Source organism: Saccostrea cucullata, unplaced genomic scaffold (assembly GCF_032062105.1).
Source record: "Saccostrea cucullata isolate Sc308-1 unplaced genomic scaffold, CSIRO_AGI_Scuc_v1 ctg1085, whole genome shotgun sequence".
Lineage (NCBI taxonomy): Eukaryota > Metazoa > Mollusca > Bivalvia > Ostreida > Ostreidae > Saccostrea > Saccostrea cuccullata.
This window is the reverse complement of record NW_026921233.1, coordinates 132,367-155,044: the sequence shown is the minus strand read 5'-3', so window position 1 is coordinate 155,044 and position 22,678 is coordinate 132,367. Positions and strand designations below refer to the sequence as shown.

The 22,678-nt window shown below is 34.4% G+C and overlaps 1 protein-coding gene across 1 annotated transcript; it reads left to right on the top strand.

Moving 5' to 3' along the window:
* The first annotated feature begins 13,481 nt into the window (after nt 1-13,481).
* Nucleotides 13,482-22,027, top strand: LOC134259533 (G-protein coupled receptor GRL101-like). Its single transcript, XM_062742118.1, has 7 exons — nt 13,482-13,813; nt 14,403-14,490; nt 15,008-15,124; nt 18,767-20,758; nt 21,162-21,298; nt 21,417-21,488; nt 21,853-22,027. The coding sequence occupies exons 1-7, from the start codon at nt 13,628-13,630 to the stop codon at nt 21,907-21,909; spliced, it is 2,649 nt and encodes an 882-aa protein (XP_062598102.1). The 5' UTR covers nt 13,482-13,627; the 3' UTR covers nt 21,910-22,027.
* Nucleotides 22,028-22,678: the final 651 nt, after the last annotated feature.

Sequence of the window (22,678 nt, the reverse complement as noted above, 5' to 3'; positions counted from 1 at the left end):
TTTGTAAAACGGGCCCAAGGTTTTGGAATATTATATTACATAAAATTATTAAATAATGCCGAGCGACACAAATTTTTGACGGGTTTTGTCACATTTCTATTGTTATTCATATGCATACTAGTTTTCAACATTGTTTACATCGAGACGCAACTTGGCCATTGGTCTCATTTGCACAGAATATATATTTTAATTTAAACTTACACTTATCCAAAGGACCACGTTGGCCAAGTTGTGGCTCATATCTAATTGAAAAAAAAAATGTCCTTAAACTAGGGTCGAGATAGCTGTACTAAATTAACCGGTCATCGAGCCTTATGTTAATTAACGATTGATATCATAATCACCTTACTCACGTGACATACTGCTGTTCGATACACTAACACTTTTTTTTTACATTTCATTGTCTTTAAGTTTCTGTTGTGACAGCATCTACCATACTACCAATATTAAACTATGGGGGATTTTTGCGCAAATTTTAATAGGGTTTGAAGATAATATGTCTCTTATTTAACTTTATTTTTCATTAGGGGTGCTCTGAAAGAATTTTGGTATTGACACTTGTAATTAGAAAGTACATGTATTGGCTCATGTCGCCTCTGTATTATGGTCTGCAGGGCAAGATATCTACCTCATCCCTAAAAAATAGAATCATTTATTATAATTGTGCACCATAAAATCAACATGATCTCTTCCTCTTTTCCATTCAAATTCGTAGTGCGAAAAAATCATAATATGCACTAATGCGGTATCGTTCAAACTTCCGGAATTTAAGGCTTTTACATGTTCTTTTCAATTACATTGTCTTTAATTATAGAAATATGTATGACAAAAAATTCTAGAAATAAATATCAAAAGCTTATGCTTGCACAAAATTCATTTAATTTAGCGAAAGCTTAAAATGGGTTACCGAAAAGGTTCCAAATGACGTTCTTAAGTATTCTTTCAGCCAAAAATGGGAAAAAAGTGTTTTTCTTGTTTAGTTAAAACGACACCGGGAAGCATAAACGGGAATTGACAAACGTAGAATTTTTACATAAACCATGCAAATTTGGTTCAATTCCTGAAAGTACCTGTATTAGATTTAAAAAGTTCTAGGTTCCAGAACCTAAAACAATATATTTTTTATGCAAAACAATTAAAGTAAAAATAATTTGTGAATGCCCCAACACGAAAATATTGGCTTTCGTATTCCTCCCTACTGTGTCGCCCGTGTGGCGCAGTGGTTCGAGTGTCTGCTCTAGAGTCGCGAGGTAAGGAGTTGATCCTTACATCGTGGTTCAAATCCCACTGTGGGATGTGCAAGGAGACCGGTTCTTCGGATAAACCGAGGCCTCATGTCGCAGTCGGTGCTGGCATGAAAAAGATCCCTCCCTGCTCAATGGCTCCAAGAGCCGAGTAAATACAAAAAACTGCAGATCTCCAAGGGTAAGTTGTGGCGTCTCCATATGAGTGAAAATTCTCGAAAGGGACGTTAAACAATATAAAACCAATCAATGGAATCCTCCCTATTGTATGCGTGCGCAGAAAAAAAATACTATGGTGTCAAGTGTCAAAGAATAAATGTCGCCAGATCAATAATTTTAACACAATCTCTTATGAATGTTTTATTAAAAACAAAAAAAACGTCGTCTGTCCGTCTGTCTGTAAACAATTTTTCCAAAATGCTACTCCTCCTACAGTTTTTGTCTGATTTCAATATAAATTGGAACACAAGTAGACTATACGAAGATACATAATTCTCTGCATCGGTTTTTGATTTCGATGAACGGTGTTGCTGTGCTTGATATAAATTCTATCACAGTTTGAGCATTTTAAGCCACAGAGTACTAACTAAAGAACCACTTTGGGAATAACTTTGACAGACTTTTTCTACTAGGGAAAGTGTCAAAACGAGTGTTAAATAAAGTGCATATATTTTTAAAGTCTTGATAACTTGAACTTGATAATTGCATTTCATATTTTATATTTGTATTTAATCTATTTAGATTATGGTTGGGGACTGTTCCCACTTTTATCCCAATTACTGTTTATTCCGTTTTCAAAAAGATTTTTCATTCTATAAATAAAAAACACCCTTTTCCCAATATTAATAAATAGAAGGAAAAAACGTTAATCTTTAAAAATCAAGAAAATTTCAGGGACTTGTATCTTCTTTATATCTTAATAAGTGTACATCCTGTAATTAACAAAAGAGAAAATATATTAGTTCGGAGCAATTAATGCCGTCACTCTAGAAATTAGTGTGATTAGATGTTGTTGAGGAATGGTATTAGCCATAGACTCTTTGATTTGCAATAAATTATTTGTGCAGATCCAAATAAAAAGAAGAAAACTACTTTTAACTGAGGCACACGACTTTAAACTAACATCCGACTTTAGAACTAGAATTAACAATGGAAAAGTCTAATGAAAGAATTTAGATGCAGTACTGGAAGTAGAGGTATCCAGTAATACAATCAGTTAACAATATATCAAGTAATATTTAGTGAGAGAGACTGAATATACTGTGGGGAAAATAAAGTAAGAGAAACAGTATGGGGAAAACTATGTGAAGGAGTCTGAAAACAGTCTGGGAAAAGTTCAGTGGGAGAGTCTAGGAACAGTATGGGGAAAATTCCGCGAAAGAGACTCAAAGTGAGAGAGTCTGGAAACAGTATGGGGAGAGTTCAGTGAGAGAGTCTTGAAACAGTAAGGGGAAAGAAAAGTGCGAGAGTAGAAACAGCATCGGAAAAGTATAAAGTGAGAGAGTCTACAAACAGTATGGGGAAAGTTAAGTGAGAGAGTCTAGAAACAGTATGGGGAAAGTTTGGTGGAGGAGTCTGGATACAGTATGTTGAAAGTTTAGTGAAAGAGACTGAAAACAGTACGGGGAAAGTAAAGTGAGAGAGTCTTGAAACAGTATGGGGAAAGTAAAGTAAAAGAGACTGAAAACAGCACGGAGAAAGTAAGGTGCAAGAGTCTAGAGACAGTATGGGGAATGTTCTGTGAGAAAAACTAAAATCAGTATTGGGAAAGTCAGGGATTCTAGAAACAGTATGGGGAAAGTGAAGTGAGAGAATCTAGAAACAGTGTGAGGAAAGTAAAATGAGAGAGTCAAAAAAAGTATGGGGAAAGTAAAGTGAGAGAGTAAAGAAACAGTATGGGGAATGTTCAGTGAGAGATTCTAGAAACAGTATGGGGAAAGTAACTTGAGAGAGCCTAGAAACAGTGTGGGGAAAGTAAAGTGAGAGAGTCTAGAAACAGTGTGGGAAAAGTAAAGTGAGAGAGACTGAAAACAGTATGAGGAAAGTAAAGTGAGAGAATCTTGAAACATTATGGGGAAAGTAAAGTGAGAGAGTCTAGAAACAGTATGGGGAATGTTCAGTGAGAGATTCTAGAAACAGTATGGGGAAAGTAACGTGAGAGAGTCTAGAAACAGTATGGGGAAAGTAAAGTGAGAGAGTCTAGAAACAGTATGGGGAAAGTACTAGTACAGTGAGAGAGGATGGAAACAGTATGGGGAAAGTAAAGTGAGAGAGTCTAGAAACAGTATGGGGAAAGTAAAGTGAGAGAGTCTATAAACAGTATGGGGAAAGTGAAGTGAGAGAATCTAGGAACAGTGTGAGGAAAGTAAAATGAGAGAGTCTAGAAACAGTATGGGGAAAGTAAAGTGAGAGAGTCTAGAAACAGTATGGGGAATGTTCAGTAAGAGAGTCTAGAAACAGTATGGGGAAAGTAACGTGAGAGATTCTAGAAACAGTATGGGGAAAGTAAAGTGAGAGAGTCTAGAAACAGTATGGGGAAAGTTCAGTGAGAGAGACTGAAAACAGTATGAGGAAAGTAAAATGAGAGCGTCTGAAAACAGTATGGGGAAAGTAAAGTGAGAGAGTCTAGAAACAGTATGGGGAATGTTCAGTGAGAGATTCTAGAAACAGTATGGGGAAAGTAACGTGAGAGAGTCTAGAAACAGTATGGGGAAAGTAAAGTGAGAGAGTCTAGAAACAGTATGGGTAAAGTACTAGTACAGTGAGAGAGGCTGGAAACAGTATTGGGAAAGTAAAGTGAGAGAGTCTAGAAACAGTATGGGGAAAGTAAAGTGAGAGAGTCTAGAAACAGTATGGGGAAAGTGAAGTGAGAGAATCTAGAAACAGTGAGAGGAAAGTAAAATGAGAGAGTCTAGAAACAGTATGGGGAAAGTAAAGTGAGAGAGTCTAGAAACAGTATGGGGAATGTTCAGTGAGAGAGTCTAGAAACAGTATGGGGAAAGTAGCGTGAGAGAGTCTAGAAACAGTATGGGGAAAGTTCAGTGAGAGAGACTGAAAATAGTATGAGGAAAGTAAAGTGAGAGAGTCTTGAAACAGTATGGGGAAAGTAAAGTGAGAGAGTCTAGAAACAGTATTGGGAAAGTAAAGGGAGAGAGTGTGGGGAAAGTAAAGTGAGAGAGTCTAGAACAGTATGGGGAAAGTAAAATGAGAGAGTCTAGAAACAGTATGGGGAATGTTCTGTGAGAGAGTCTAGAAACAGTATGGGGAAAGTAAAGGGAGAGAGTCTAGAAACATTGTGGGGAAAGTAAAGTGAGAGAGTCTAGAAACAGTACGGGGAATGTTCTGTGAGAGAGTCCAGAAACAGTATGGGGAAAGTAAAGGGAGATAGTCTAGAAACAGTGTGGGGAAAGTAAAGTTAGAGAGTCTAGAAACAGTATGAAGAAAGTAAATGGAGAGAGTCTAGAAACAGTGTGGGGAAAATAAAGGGAGAGACTCTAGACACAGTGTGGGGAAAGTAAAGTGAGAGAGTCTAGAACAGTATGGGGAAAGTAAAGTGAGAGAGTCTAGAAACAGTATGGGGAATGTTCTGTGAGAGAGTCTAGAAACAGTATGGGGAAAGTAAAGGGAGAGAGTCTAGAAACAGTGTGGGGAAAGTAAAGTTAGAGAGTCTAGAAACAGTATGGGGAAAGTAAAGGGAGAAAGTCTAGAAACAGTGTGGGGAAAGTAAAGGGAGAGAGTCTAGAAACAGTATGGGGAAAGTAAAGGGAGAGAGTCTAGAACAGTATGGGGAAAGTAAAGTGAGAGAGTCTAGAAACAGTATGGGGAATGTTCTGGGAGAGAGTCTAGAAACAGTATGGGGAAAGTAGGGAGAGAGTCTAGAAACAGTATGGGGAAAGTAAAGGGAGAGAGTCTAGAAATAGTGTGGGGAAAGTAAAGGGAGAGACTCTAGACACAGTGTTGGGAAAGTAAAGGGAGAGAGTCTAGAAACAGTATGGGGAAAGTAAATTGAGAGTCTAGAAACAGTATTGGGAAAGTAAAATGAGAGAGACTGAAAATATTACGGGGAAAGTAAAGTGAGAAGGTCTAGAAACAGTATGGGGAAAGTGAAGTGAGAGGGATTAGAAATAGCATTAGGCATATTGATGAGATGGTGTGTGGAAACAATTTGCGGTAGGAATAGTGTAAGATTTGAAAAAAGTTACGTGTAATTTCGGTTAGAAAGTCGAGGAATGTTTCGATGAAAGTTCAGAGTGGGAGAAAGAGACTCCAAAATAAGTATGGGGAAAATGAGAGAGTATGGTAACAGTATGGGGAATACTTAAATTTTTTAAATCAAAATAGTTTTTAATGTGGAAGTAATACTCTTTGCAGTGTCATATTTTAATATCAGCTATATGCAATCTAAATTTTCAAAATTAGCAACATTATACATGTATTGTTAAGTACATGTTGTTTAGTTCATATAAGAAGTACAGTTAATTATTGTATATTTTATATCGTATATTTAAAATTCAGAGGGATTCCGAAATACTTTCCCCTTTATTCAGTGAGAAAAATTCATTTCCCCATATACTAAAAATTGAAAAAATACACTTAAACGACAGAGTTTCGAAATAAGCAAGTAGAGTTTATAATTAAATAGATCTCTTAAAAAATAGTATATGCTTGTAAGTTTTAAAAAAGTACGATAAAGCACTTTCCCCATAGAACTGTTGTATGACCCATTCCTCTTAGTCTTAATTAAGGAAAGTCGGGTAAGAGAGAGAGAGAGAGAGTAAATTGTTTGTAATAATTATAGCTGCAGATCTGTAGCATTATGGTTTTATATATTTGTCTTTGACCATAACGCTACAGATCCCGTAATGCAAAAAAGGCGCAGTTCACGGCGCAATATTTTTGGCGCCTTTTTGGGAAGAATTTCTCCTCTTTCTAGCATTGGTCAATCAACTACCTTTCACTCCCTAATTCTAGACACATTCTGTAGCCAATATATATATATATTTCATCCATCTCCCAACCATTTATAGTTGTCTCTACAGGCAATAAACTCGATTGAAGTGAATTTTCAGCAATCTAACAAATAATTTTTATCAAGCGAGTTTATCACTTGTAGAGACAAAATATACAGAGTAGTCAAATTATGTGCCTAGAATTAGGGAGTGAAAGGTAGTTAATTGAAAGATGCTGGAAAGTGGAGAAATTCTCCCCAAAAGTGCGCAAAAAATATTGCGCCGTAAACTGGACCTATTTTACATTACTTAAGGAATCACTGTCTAGTTAGTATAGTATGCCAGGGCATCAACAATAGTGGGAAACATGGTATAATTTGCATAACGGGCGAAGCCCGTTATGCATAAATTATCCCATGTTTCCCACTATTGTTGATGTCCCTGGCATACTATACTAACTAGACAGTGATTCCTTATATTTCCATTTCATTGTGAAATAAAATCGTAGATTTAGACTTTAAAAATGCGGTCATAGATTTAAATTACACGAGGATTCCCATCCCAATTTTAATAGGCCTCGCCGAACACAACGGCAGCCGCACGAAATTTTCATGCATATTTGGCCTCCTTAGCGTCAGACTCAGAGACAGATGCGCACGAGATTTGCATGCATACTAGGCCTCCATAGCTCCTGACCTATCGACCTGCCCAATTTACATTCCGGCAGAATTATCAGGAAATCAACTCCGCTTACTTTCAAAGGGTTATCATAGAGAAAAAATTTAGAAATGGAAATATATTACATTCATTTTAAATTGTAAGATAATTGGAACTTTTGGTATGCTAACTGCCATGATTTTCGGATCTGACATAAAAAAAAATAGCCTCTTTCAAAAGACATTGATTATATGATAAATATCAAAAATCACCGTAATTCAGTTTAAAAAAGATCATACTAGTATCTCTAGATCTGTACATAAACAAGAGTTCCACCACAAAAGAAGGATTTTATTAAAACATGCGGATATCAGGGATCTTTGATTTTTACTATAATCCGATCAAATATACTAGTATTAGGAACTTAAATGGAATGCCAATTTATATGGATGAAATTCTTTTAATTTCTTTTCTCCGTGTTACATGCAAAGGCCTCAGAATTTCTATTAATAATTGACCAGAGTGATACCTAAGAGCGCTGAATATAACCCCTCTAAATAGATATAAATATACCAGTTCTGATATATAATATTATATATACATGTATACCGGTATATCAATTTTTATATAAGGCTTATTGATAGAAATTCTAAAGCCTGTTTCTTTATTTTGATAAATTCAATGAAAATTATTTTTTTAGATACCCCTCCTTATTTTGAGAAGAACGGTGTCGGAAGCAAATAGAAAGTGTGGGGGGGGGATTTAAGTGTAAGAAAAAAATTTTTTAACCTACAAAAAACCTGACAAGCAAAAAAAAAAAAAGGAAAATAGGACCTTGCCCAAACACGAAAATCCTATTTCGGGGAGGGGGGGGGGGCTAACGGCGACTGACAACGGACAAATGATCAGAAAAAGCGCTCTTGAGCCTTCAGCTCATATGAGATAACAATGTAGATGTAGCTTTTGATGAAGTAATTTTTCAAGCATACAATCTCACTATTTTGGAAAATGGGAGTGAATGTTTTGATTGCAGAGACCAATTTATATGAAAATGCGAAGAAAAGAGAACATTAGAAATATTGCATTTATCAATCGGCTTTAAATTCTCTTTACACGAATTTCATCATAATCAAGTTTAGACAAGTTTATTATTAATTTTTCGTGGTATATATAGTCCGCTAGCAATTTTTTCTAGTGTATGCCCGGAGAAAGTCCCTATGCAACAAGAGACTCTCTGAGCATAAATATTTTAGAGCTAAAAGTTCTGTTCCTTTAATGAGAAAATTTCAAGGCCAGCTAACGATTGTTATTTGTTTATCATTTGGAGCTAAAATTTCGATGGATAAATTTGATTGGCTAGGTACCCGTGTGATACTTTAAATGAGAACAGTTTGCTGTTCATGTCCTTTGCATACCTAAATGAACCATTTAACAACAATGACTTCTCTTATAATTGTTCTGGTGGGTATGATGAGTTTAATATTGTGTATAGCCAGATATGGTGGAGGCGCTCACACTAACGACAGCGGTAAGACGTGTACTATTTAAACAGTTCTCAACTGTGCTAGCTATTAATATCTTGTAATATTATACTTTCATGTAAATTAGTTGAATCTAATTGGTCGAGAAACATTTGTTAAAAAACACTATTACCCGCTGAATAATGAAGCCACGCCCTCCAGCGTAGCAACAGTCAACATTACTTGACGACGGGTGGTATTCCAAAAAATAGCGACTGCGCAGAATTTATGAGCGCGCAGTTCACTGTTATATGTATTTGTATAAACCATTCAGTATAATATAATAAATATTGCATGTAGTTGAGTGTAACATTGAAAATTTTCACCCTTGGAAAACCATTGTCAACCTCGGCTGCGCCTCGGTTGACAATGGTTTTCTTGGGGTGAAAATTTTCAACGTTACACTCAACTACATGCAATATTTATATAAGATATGGCATGAGGATTTTTATGCCCCTGGATCGAAATCGGGGGTATATTGTTATTGTCCTGTCTGACTTTTTGTCTGTCTGTTGTCAACTTTAACCTAGCCCATAACTATTGAGTGGGAGGGGTTATGGCTTTCAAATTTCACAGATGTATTCCTTTTGACAAGACCTTTCCATGGGTACCACCAAATTTGACTTCTTGGCCTTCGAAGTTTGACCTACTTTTACCAAAAACTACTCCACTTCAACCTTGGCCATAACATTTGAACAGTTGGAGCTAGGGCTTTAATCCTTCATTCACATGACTTGTGTATTCAGTGAGAAAAGACCTTTCAGCTGGTATACATATTTTTTACCTTGACCTAAGAATTTGACCCACTTTTTAAAAACTTTAACCTTAGTGATAACTTTTAAACAGTTAGAACTAGGGTTTTCATATTTCACAACTGTATTCCTCGTAACAAGGCCTTCCTTTGAGTACCAAAGACCTTGACCTCTGGAGTTTGTCATGATTTTGAGAGAATTCAACCCTCGCCATAAGCTCCCATACGGGGGCATCGGTGTTTCACAAACACGTCTTGTTCATATATGTAAAACTGCCACAAATTGATGTGAAAAGTTGATAAAAACTTGCAATTAACTTTTACCATGATATATTAGGGTAATCAACATGCTCATGTATTTCAGCTTCCTGTGACTTCCAAAGGGACAGATGTGAATGGGAATCCCAGAAAGGCCTGGTATATTTAGAACGACCTATCGGAGTGTGCGGAATACGGGGGAACCAATATAAATGCTTTCTTACCAAAACCTTTCAGTTCAGACCTTGGTTTCGTGGCAATGTTCGATCAATGCCATCATTATTACGACGTGAGTAGCAATAATAGGGCACATACTACAATGCAATTGTTTAACTATTTATTTCTTTATAGTGAAAATTAATTTAAATTATCCCAATGCACCTGCAATTTGGCACCGAGATGTTAGAAATCAAATTCAAAACTATTTATCAATCTCAGAAATCCCTTTGAATTGACCACTGTTACAACACACTTTGAAAATTTTGTTCAAAGTGCGTTAAATTTGGGACCAAACCAACGCTTTGAAAAAATAAAATTTGTTTTCAAAGTGCGTTAATATCGACCATATTAACGCACTTTGAAAAAAAGTGTATGGCTTGGTCAGTATTCTTGCAAATCTTAGGTATGATAAATAATTGAACCTGTTTGATAACTCTTCGGTGATGAGGTCACTTAAGGATATGAAAGTGAGCGATTTGTCATACTTTAAAATTCTTTCTCTCTTAAATATTTTACTGTACTTAATTTTTTCCAGTTTGCATGCATTTTATGTAAACAATAACTTATTGAAAGTTTTCAACGTCATACCAGTTATGTAAATACATGTATTTGGGTGTAGCATAGGAATCGGTAAAGAAAGGGGGGCTTAGGCACACAGATGTTTTGCAAAGATATACATAATATATAGGCATTGAAAATAGGAACTTACCTTGGGGGATGGGGTACAATTTGCTACCGACGGCAATGTACAATGTATACGAAAAAAAAGAGCTGGGCTGAGAGACCTACTTGTCCTCTCCTTTTTCTCAATGGGGTTAAATGAGTACATGTAAATTAAAAAGTTTTTCGTAAGATATAATTATTACAAATTGATTCTCTTAATTACTAAAATCTAAGTCTAGAATATTTTATACATATTTTTTAAAAGTGCGTTAGATGTCCCCATGGTAAAAAATGTTAATGTACACTCTTAACGCACTTTGAAAAAAAAATTCAAAGTGCGTTGACAATGTCCCAAATTTAACGCACTTTGAAATTTTTTTTCAAAGTGCATTGACTTTGTCCCAATTTTAACGCACTTTGAAAAAAATTTTCAAAGTGCGTAATTTTTTCAAGGTGCATTGCCACAGACCACAAAAATGGGATTTTTTACGTCATACTGACCAAAGGTATAAAATTTCTTTGTAAAAACTCAAGGAAAACCAAAGTAACCAAAGCCGAGAAATGGAAAGATTTGACAATTCACTGTGTAAATAATGGCCCAACAAACTCTATTTGCTATCAGGGTCATTAACTTACGACTGATTGATAAATTGTAAATAGTTTAACGTCCCTCTCGAGAATTTTTCACTCATATAGAGACGCCACCACTTCCCGATGGAGAGCTGCAAATTTTGTCCTATATTCGGCCTTTGGGGCCATTGAGCAGGAAGTCATTTTTTTCGTGCCAACACCTACTGCGACCTCGGTTTATAAGGTCCCATCCGAAGGACCGGTCTCCACGTCCCACAGTGGGATTCGAACCCGCGAGGTAAGGATTCATCTGAAGGACCGGTCTCCACGTCCCACAGTGGGATTCGAACCCGCGAGCTAAGGATTGACTCCTTGCTTCGCGATTCTAGAGCAGAAGCGTCACGCGGGCGTCCATTAACTTTTGAAACTTACGAAATGATGATGTTACACGAGGCTGCATATAACCTTGTTTCATCAACTTGTTTGTCAGTGATTTACTTCGTTTAAGAAATTGTTCATCCTTAGAACACGCTCTTGCGTATTGAATTAACCGAGAGGTATAAACCCCGTATGTAGAGGTAAGTAGACGATTGAAAAGCCATCACGTTTATGCATTGTTGATGGGACAGATGTGTCAGACTCTGCAGTATCTTTTATCTCAAGCTCACCTGGATATATCGTATCGACATAAGAATGGAAATACATGTTACCATTGTTAATTGACAATATTCAGCACGTCGTCGATATATCTAAATGTTGAGTTGAAGGCCATAACTAGTGTTTTTTCTCCTTTTCACTCATAAGATTTTTGACAAATCTGCTTCATATGAATACAAAATTAGGTCTGCTAATAACTGGGAGCAAATGATACCCATGGGATTTCCCAACGATTGTTGGAGAATCTAGTCTCCAAAAACCACATAGATATTTTTTATCAATCAAAACATCAAGCAACATTTTCATATCAACTTCAGAGAACTTGTGTGTACAATCAGAATGTTTATTAACAAAATGATTTTGCAAATGATCAATGCCAAGGTACGTAAATTTACGAGGTCCATTTTTATTTATTTTTTTTAAAAGCTGCCACTTATTTAAAAAAAGCCTGGACTATTATTTATCATGGAAAATGGCTACTGAGTATATATAAATTTGAAAAATCGTAAGTTTTTATATATTTAATTGATTTATGTAAAATATTGTGATTTGAAACTTTTCCAAACTTTCCTTGTAATTTTTAAGTCTCCACATCTGATTTACACCACTTCTCGAATATATTGTTGCACTGTACTCCTTAAGTTTCTTCTTTACTACAATAAGTATTTTATTGAGGAGTAAAAAAAGAGGCTTGGTAGAACATTTACTGGAACCCTAATAAACCGTAGTAAACCCTAGAGGTCATTTTACCCCAAAATCAAAAGGGGCCTTCTTTGCAATATGAGGGTTTGATGTTTGACCTTGACCTTTGACTTTGAGATCTTAAAATTAAATCAAGAAAGCGCATAGAAAAATTACAATTTATCAATATTAAAATTAAAACCAATGTTAAGGGACTCCGATCCTCAGCTAGGAAGGACAACTCTTTAATTTTAAATTTGATTCAAAAAGTCTCAAAACGAAGCTTGAATATTAAATCTTTTCATGCAATAATTTTCATTATATACCTTTAAATGTGGGTCAAGGCTCTTTGAAGTTTTCAGAAAGGTCTAATGAAAAGCCGAAATTTTTACGCCGTAAATGCATTTTAAAATTACATATATATTAAAAAAAGTTGATGTTCATTTTAATCTAACCATAGATACCAATGTTTATTAATATGATATGAAAATAGAAGTGTTTTATGGTGTCTTGCAATGACAGGAAAATCTTTATAAACTTTGCATTGTAAAATGATCAAAGAAAATAAAAGAAATTAAAGTACATTATATGTATAAAAAATTGTGGAATTTCTACAAAAGCCTGGATACCTATGATTTTTATTTTTTTTAAATGTGTTAATTGATCAAATTTGAATTGGAAAATGCATAGCAGGTGTTTTTTATTCGCAATCCCTGAAAATATATTTGAGATATACCAATTTCTCTATATAATATGACAAACTTGAAAGATGAATTTTGTAGAAATATTGTGGGTAAAAACACGTTACTTTGAAAATTCAGAGACATTTTTTGTGAGCATTTTCAATTAGTCAATGCTTGATTTTCAAAACCTGAGGATCGGAGTATTCCTTAATAACCATTGATTCGTAAAATATTTAGAATTTAAATGTTCAACATGAATAAAGGAATCCTTAGTATATTAATCAATGCCTAGGGTTTCCCATTAAACAGGAATTGATTAATTAAAATTTAAATGCATTATTGATTTAATTTTCAATTCAACTGGAAGTTCAGAGAGTTTAATCATTGGATTGAAACACATTCTCTTGTATAATGAAATTGGATGAATTATAAATTGAAAGAACTTGCAATTAAAATTGTTGAATTTAAGAGCTTTTTATTCTGTAATTCTAGTGTATATCCATAATTTTCTATTATTACTCTATCGGGGAAAAACCCCATTTCTTCAGAGATAAAGAAATCAAATAAAAAAATAAAATTCCAAGTTCTTTTTAATTGCAATAAAACAATACCAAAATGAATAGTGGATATGTAATATATAGGTTTAGGGGCACCTGTTAGTGTTTGTCAAGACGTTGGGAAGATCAACAATAGCTTTGTCCTTGCTTCTGGAAGAAGAAAAGGTTACAGCTCTAGACAAATAAATGACGTAGTAAGTGGGGAAATCCCCCTGTCCATGGAGCACAGATGCCTTCGCTATAAATATCTGGTCATTGGAAATTCCTCAGGACTTGTTGTAGCTTACATCAGTAATTATCTTCAGCCATATGATTTTTCGCATATCCTGACTTCACACACTGGTTCATCCGTGATGAAGTTCCACAGTTCAGCAGTCACCCTTCCCATTGGAGTCAAATTCAAAGTAATTAATTCTACAAAATTAATGAACATATTAATTTGTAAGTATTCATTAGAATTTGTAATTACTGTAAAAGCACAAATATTCGTAGGGGATTAAATTTCGTTTATTTCGTTGAACATTAACAATTATCAATAAAATTAAATCCCACACGGAATTTTATATGACTATATTGAATAGGGTAACTTTCAAAACAATGAAATTAAATGCCCACGAAACTATTTCTGATGAAAAATCGACGAAACTATATCCCCACGAAAATTTGCTTCTACAGTATTTAGTTTATTATACATTATGTGAAAGAAATATCGCTCGGAGATATTGAAATGATATTTGGTATATGAGTGTACATGTGGTTATAGGTCAAGTTACTAATAAGTTAGTAACTTGCTTTTTTTAATCTGCTTCGATATTTTTTTTATTGGTTGATGGCCTTTTTTAAGAGGAACCAAATAACCTTTGCGTTATTTAGAACTTGTTTCCAATCCTTTTGATTGATATCACAAACTATGTTCAAAACAATCAAAGATTAGAACAAAAACCTCACCTAGACTACATCATAATTTGAATTGAAATGTATCTTTAATTTTAGGTTGTATATCGAGCTTTATTTACAAGTCCAAGTTACATATATGGACTTATATTATTGGATGACATTTCTATCAGCAGTGGAATTTGTGGTAAGTATTTCTGTCCAGTGTCCACACTTAATGATATTTATGTATTCTTATGCTTATAGGCAAGTTCACCGCAGCTTGTTTTTGCTAATTTCGTATAAGTCAAATAAAACACTTTATTTATTAACACTAGAGATGAATAATGTCATTTATTAAAATGACGGTATAAATGTGAACAATTTAACAAACAAGAAGGGGATCAGATTCACAAGATTTGATTAGCAGTTTCGTAAAATATGATAATGTGTGATCCCCCAAAACTGACTAGAAAAAAGTGTCTGTAAGACAAGACAATCAAAACATCATATGAAAAAGTTAGCAAAAAGATGGCACTGATATATTAATAAAACACACGCACATAGTACTACACACACACTCTCACACGCCCTCACCCCCCCCCCCCCTCTCTCTCTCTCATCCTCACGCTCTCACACATAAACAAACATACGCCCTTATAAACAAAGAGATATGGGAAGATACTAAATATATTATTTATTTCATCTTTTTGTACATATTTCAGAGAGTTGTGGACCAGATGAATTCATCTGCGAAAAGGGTCGTGACGAATGTATTCCTTTTAAAAGGGTTTGTGATTTAAAGCCGGACTGTTTGTTGGGAGAAGATGAATTAAATTGTAGTATGTATCTTTATCTAAATTATTACCGTTTACTGTATCGCTAATTTTTCTATACATGCATTGTTACAACGCACTTTGAAAAATTACGCACTTTGAAAAATTTTTTCAAAGTGCGTTAAATTTGGGACCAAATCAACGCACTTTGAAAAAATAAAATTTCTTTTCAAAGTGCGTTGATATCGACCATATTAACGCACTTTGAAAAAATGTGTATGGCTTGGTCAATATTCTTGAAAATCTTAGGTATGATAAATAATTGATTGAACCTGTTGGATAACTTTTCGGTGATAAGGTCACTTCAGGATGTGAAAGTGAGCAATTTTGATTTTTCCACACTTTGAAAATTCTTTCTTTCTTAAATGTTTTACTGTACTTATTTTTTTCCCAGTTTGGATGCATTAAATGTAAACTAAAATTTATTAAAAGTTTTCAAAGTCACACCAGTTATGCAAATACATATGTTTGGGTGTAGTTTCACTGTAGCATAGGCATCAGTACCGGAGGGGGTTAGTCACACATGCAATTGTTTTGCAAAATATACATAATATAGGAATTAAAAGTGAGGCTTACCTGGGGGGTCCATTTTCAATTTGCTACATAAGTAAAAAAGAGTTTCTATATTCTCATCTTCTTGTTCTCGATAAGGGTTAATCAATATATGTACATGTAAATTAAAACGTTGTTCGAAAGATATAATTTTTACAAATTAATCCTCTCAATTACTAAAATCTAGGTCTAGAATTTTTGTTTTAGACATATTTTATTTCAAAGTGCGTGAAATGTCCAGATGGTAAAAATGTTGATGTACAGTCATAACGCACTTTGAAATTTTTTTTCAAAGTGCGTTGAGTGTGTCCCAAATTTAACACACTTTGAAAAAAAATTTCAAAGTGCGTTAACTTTGTCCTAATTTTAACGCACTTTGAAAAAAATTTTCAAAGTGCGTAATGTTTTCAAAGTGCGTTGCCACAATGCATTAAATTCCAGACATTTAATTGTTCAGATCCTAACATGAAAACCTTTAGAGTTCATTTACAAATTATTTTCCTCGTCAAAACTATTTATTAAAAAAAAAGAAAACACCAAGCCCCCCCCCCCCCCCCCCCCATTTTTGCTGTTTTTTTATTATTGGTCATGACCATTGTTATTGATAGTAATGCAGTTTTTAATGTCCGTCCGTATCTGTAAATATTGTCTGTCTGTAAACAATTTTTCAAAATGCTATTCCTCCTACAATTTTAGTATGATTTCAATTTAACTTGGCACACAAGTTTACACTAAGATACATAAAATAGTTTCGGTTTTTGATTTTGATGAACGGTGTTGCCATGGTTACTAAAAATAGAATTTTCTGAGAAATTCCTTTAAAACACTACTCCTTCTAGAGTTTTGTTTTGATTTCAATATAACTTGGCACACAAGTAGACTACACTAAGATGCTTAATTCTGTATATCAGTTTTTGATTTCGATGAACGATGTTGCCATGGTTACTAAAAATAGAATTTTCTGAGAAATTCCTTTAAAATGCTACTCCTTCTACAGTTTTGGTCTGATTTCAATATAACTTGGCACACAAGTAGACTACACTAAGATACATAAAATACTGCATCGGTTTTTGATTTCGATGAACGGTGATGCCATGGTTACTAAAAATAGAATTTTCTGTGGAATTCCTTTAAAACACTACTCCTTCTACAGTTTTGGTCTGATTTCAATATAACTTGGCACACAAGTAGACTACACTAAGATACATGAAATAGTGCATCGGTTTTTGATTTTGATGAACGATGTTGCCATGGTTACTAAAAATAGAATTTTCTGAGAAATTCCTTTAAAATGCTACTCCTTCTACAGTTTTGGTCTGATTTCAATATAACTTGGCACACAAGTAGACACACTCTCACTACACTAAGATACATAAAATAGTGCATCGGTTTTTGATTTCGATGAACGGTGATGCCATGGTTACTAAAAATAGAATTTTCTGTGGAATTCCTTTAAAACACTACTCCTTCTACAGTTTTGGTCTGATTTCAATATTACTTGGCACACAAGTAGACTACACTAAGATACATGAAATAGTGCATCGGTTTTTGATTTTGATGAACGATGTTGCCATGGTTACTAAAAATAGAATTTTCTGTGAAATTCCTTTAAAACGCTACTTTCTACAGTTTTAGTCTCATTTCAATATCACTTGGCACACAAGTAGACTACACTAAGATACATGAAATAGTGCATCGGTTTTTGATTTCAGTGAGCAGTGTTGCAATGGTTACTAAAAATAGAATTTTCTGAGAAATTCCTTTAAAACGCTACTCCTTCTACAGTTTTGGTCTGATTTTATTATCACTTGGCACACAAGTAAACTACACTAATTTACATATAATAGTGCATCGGTTTTTTATTTCAATGAACGGTGTTGCCATGGTTACTAAAAGTAGAATTTTCTGTGGAATTCCTTTAAAATGCTACTCCTTCTACAGTTTTGGTCTGATTTCAATATAACTTATCACACATGTAGACTACACTAAGATACATAATTCCGTGCATCGGTTTTTGATCAGTACAAACCAGTAGAGCTACAGTCTCGACAGAGACTTCTGGTTATTTTATGAGTATTGTATGTGTTTAATGGTCCCCCGCAAAAGCGAGGGAGCATTATATCTCATTCGTCTGTCCGTCTATCAGTCTGTATAGCTGTCCGTCCGTCACAAAAAAACTTTAACCTTGGTCATATCTTTTGAATGAGAAAAGATAGGACTTTCAATCACATATATATATTACCTGTGACAAGACCTTTCCTTATACACTATGATTTTGACCTTGTGACCTTGACCTTGAAGTTTTACCTACTTTACAAAAACTTTAATCTTGGACATGATGTTTGAATGAGAATAGATTTAATATTAGAGAGAGGGCTTTCATATTAGACCTGCTTTGACATGACCTTTCTTAATACGTTATGATTTTTGACACCATGACCTTGAAATTTGACCTACTTTAAAAAAATCAAAGACTTAAAATTGGCCATAACCTTTGAATGTGAAAATATAGGGCTTTCAAATTACACATAGACCATTCTAAATATGCTTTGATTTTTTTTTATCTTGTGACCTTGACCTTGAAATTTGACCTACTTTTCAAAAACTTTAACATTGCTCATGACTTTTGATTGAGACATATGGTTTTCATATTAAATACGTGTATTTGTGACAAGATCTTTCTAAATACACTATGATTTCTGATATTGTGACTTTGTCCTTGAAGTTTGACCTAATTTTCAAAAATGTTAATTTTACTTTATAACATTTGATTTAGAAGAGATAGGGCTTTCATATTTGTCATATGCATTTATGTACTGTGACAAGATAATAAAAAAAATTCACAAGCACAAAATATATTTATCTAAAAAAATAAAAAGGTATATTAAAAATGAAGACGACGAAAGAGGAAAAAAATCTTTCTATTTTGTACAGTATGCTCTATTGATAAATAAAATATATGAGTTATTGAACTTATATTGGTGAATATTGGCACTCGTTGTTTGTACAAATGCACTCTCAAGCTCGTGCATTTGTACAACCAACTTGTGCCAAAATTCACCAATATAAGTTCGATAACCCTTTATTGTATTTCAGATTTGGGCAATATGAATAAACAATGCACATCGAATTTAACGAATAATTTCAGCGATGCACCCACGTTGACAGAGCACAACATAGACATTGTTAAAAATTCAAAGAACAGGGGCCGTTATATACCAGACTGGCGTTTCTGCGAGAATGGACAAAGATGTGCAGTAGATGTTTCAGGAAAATGTTATTTGTTTTGTCCTGTAAATTGTTCTTGTAAGGGTTTGACACTAAATTGTTCTTCTGCCCAAAATATACCGGCTTACGCTACATCCCTTATACTTAATGGTTTACAACAAGAACGGTTACGTTTCAGAGGACAAAAGTGCAATTTGAGAAAAATTAAAATTACTTCCTCCAAAATTGGTTCCTTAAACATCGAAAAAAATGTCAATTTGCATGAAATCAAAATTGAAAACTGTGATATTACTCAAATGGCGTTCATTGATGATAGCTATAACTTTTTACGCTTATTAGAAATAGTGAATAGTTCGTTAGCAAACATAAAATTTTCCAAAAAATTTAGTCATTATTTTGAATTGAACGTTCATAATAGCTCGCTGAATTCGCAATCGACAAAGTCATTCTCGGTTAAAAAGCTTGTAGGAAACAAAGTTAATATGATACAGACTCGGGGGTTTTCTGATCTCATCGAAAAATTTCATCATCTGGTCGTAAACTTTAGTTTCTGCAATTCAACCGAACAACCAAAATCTTATATAGAAGCAATCACTTTCGATCTTCGTCAGAACAAATTAAAGAATTGCAGCATTCTGTTTTTTACACAAATTCTACACCTACAACATAATGAATTTGAATCCATTGATGTATTTGTTGACACAAGGCAATCCGAGGCTCGACTTCAATACCTCGACCTCTCTTACAACAGAATTGGACAGATAGGAAGGAACGATCTTGCAGATATACCGAATCTTCTCTACCTAAAGCTAAACAAAAACAGCATTGCTTTTATCGACGAAAATGCGTTTTCAAAACTGGCTAAACTTATTCATTTGGATTTGTCAAGTAATCATTTACATTCTTTAAAAAGAAATCATTTCTTGCGTCTTTCTAGTTTGCAATTCCTTGATATTCAGAACAACAACTTGAAGGTGGTGGAGGGAATGTTTGATGGTCTCGTTAGTATTCGGTTCCTTTCTGTGGATTATTTCACGTTATGTTGTGCCCAGCCCAAGGTCAGGGGCAAGGTTTATTGTTCAGCTCCAATAAACCAGATTTCCTCGTGCGATCATTTGATCGACACACCATTTCTAGCTATTCTTGTCTGGTACATAGCCCTTTTAGCTGTTTTGGGTAACTTTATTGGTACATTTTACAGACTGTATGTTCTAAAACGTACGCCTGTCTCATCGTTCGTCATTTATTCGATCAATTTGGGCGTGGCAGACTTTCTGATGGGTGTGTATGTCTATATAATAGCGGGGGCTAACGTGACGTTCAGTGGTCGTTATGGATATGCAGACGACTGGTGGAGACACAGCCCGCTCTGTACTTTGGCCGGTGTTATGGCCACTGTCTCTAGCGAAGCATCTGCTTTGTTTGTTCTTTTGATTACAGTTGATAGAATTCATGTCATACGGTTTCCATTTTCAAACATTAAGGGGAACAAACTAAGACCCCGACTTGTTTCCCCCTTTGTGTGGTTAACCGCCATCTTTCTTGCTTTGATGCCTTTATCGGGGACTGATTACTTTGGGGACTATTACTCCAGCTCGGGTATCTGTATCTCTCTTCCTCTCTCTGTCCAACGGAAAACGGGCTGGGAGTACTCTATGGCAGTCTTTGTTGGGGCCAACTTCTTGATCTTTGTGGCAATATTAGCAGGACAAATAGTGATATTTTGTGACGTAATAAATGCCGGAAAACATCTTCAAAGCAACAAGTCCACAGAAAGGCGACGTGAGATAGCATTGGCAAAGACTTTAATTGCAGTAGCAGTGACAGACATGCTTTGTTGGATACCAATAGGAGTGATTGGTATGTAAACACTTTACCTGTTAGGGTAGTGTCTTAGCTAGGATCGATTAGTATGTATCTATTATGAATGGTTCAAAAAAAATAAAATAAAAGCTTCAGTAATTATTAATGAAATATCGTCTCTAAAATCGAAAAATTGTATGTTCTTAATCCAATTCAATATATTGGAGCAGGCATCGATTTCTTAGTTTTTATAATCCTTAAGACTTGATCTAAATGACATTGTGTCGATTTCTAAACCGACTAGATAATTATGCCCAAATTACATTAAGATTCTGACGTACCATTAAAAATCAAAATATGAAATATCCACTTTCTTCTTCTTTCAATCAAACTGATGGTTATTTGTTTAGAATTATTTTTTCATGGACTTTCCGAAGAATCTGTTTATTTATTCATTCAGGTCTGCTGACGTTTCTGGGTGTTGACGTCACGTCTAAGGTCTACGCCTGGGTGGTGGTGGTCGTTTTACCAATAAATTCAGCCCTAAATCCTCTCATCTACACATTTTCTGCCATTTTCAGATTAGGAAGAAGTGAGGTATTACATTTTTCTCCTTTCAGTTTGTTTTAATTTACTGACAATTTATTTCTTAAAAGAGAATCATTCTTTTTTTCAAGCTTTGATTCAGATATAGACCAAACGTTTGTCTTTTTAGATGCGGTGGAAATCGGACAAATGTCAGAAGATGAAAACACAAGATGAATTCACTTTGGAAGAAAAATCTGAGGTCAGTTGATATAAAAATTCTGCCGAGAATTTAATATCCCCCCTTTACATATATGTAATGGGTATACTCGTACAAATGCAAGATTTTACTAATATTAGAAAATAAGCATCTTATTCAATCTTAAAGACTTGTCTAGACTTTCCGAGTGGGATACGCTTTACTCTTATTTCGGTATATATGCATTTAAAAACGTTGTTGAAAGGTGGTGTTTGTTTGTTGTTAATTTTGGTTTATTTTGTTACAAATTGTTTTTGTTTATATATTGTGTAAAAATCTATTATGAACTTAATCTGGATTAAGTATTATCTCTTTGTTAACATTGGTTTTGTACTAACTAACACCAGCGATTCATTTGTTTCAATAGGTGAATCATGGAACTGAAGAAAAATGCAGAAGTTTTCAAAGAAAGCCAGACAAATGAAAATAATGATGTCTATACGGGAAAAGCAGTGATAATAAATACATTGGAAGGCGTTGAACATTAATTTTGTTAAAAAAGAGTTGTGTCATCTTTTTTGTTAAATCTGTCTTGTCTTTTGAGCGTCTTTTTTCATATATTATATGTTCGTGATAACGATGGCGCAATATTGATGACACAATGCTGCGATAACGCAATGACAAAAAGATAAGATGGAGCGACAGAACTACGACATGATTTTAGCCTGGCGATAAAAATGATCGCCCACCATGCTCTGTCACTTTCGCATCATCGTCATCACGCTATCCCAGCATCGTCATTGAAGCCTGATGTCATTGTTATCACATTTGACTTAACTTTAAAACTATTTGCTGACAAGGTCATTATATCGACCAAAGAACTTTCGAAATGATGACTTTAAACGAGACTGTTGATATTCTTGTTTTATCAACTTGAATTTGAACAATTTATATATCACAACGTATTAAGAAGATTTCTTTTATACAAGTATAATCTTTCCTGCTTTTGATAAAAATAATTTCAAAGTAAAATTTTCATCCCCTATTGGCCTTTCTACCAAGTGGGCAAATATTTTAACAATTTTAAATCTACACTTCATTAGGAAGCTTTCACCTAAGAATATCCTTTATCTTTATTCTTTTCTGACAACGATTCTTCTATCGTAACTTTCCTTATTAATGTAGCAATATACCATAACCACTATATATGGAGTTTATGTCTCACAGTTGATTTGATACGCAAAGGAATGCTC

Coding starts and splice junctions, on each gene's coding strand:
- LOC134259533 (XM_062742118.1), top strand. CDS start 13,628: ATGGAGCACAGATGCCTTCGCTATAAATATCTGGTCATTGGAAATTCC. Junction 14,491..15,007: donor TATCAGCAGTGGAATTTGTG/GTAAGTATTTCT, acceptor TACATATTTCAG/AGAGTTGTGGACCAGATGAA. Junction 21,299..21,416: donor TCAGATTAGGAAGAAGTGAG/GTATTACATTTT, acceptor TTGTCTTTTTAG/ATGCGGTGGAAATCGGACAA.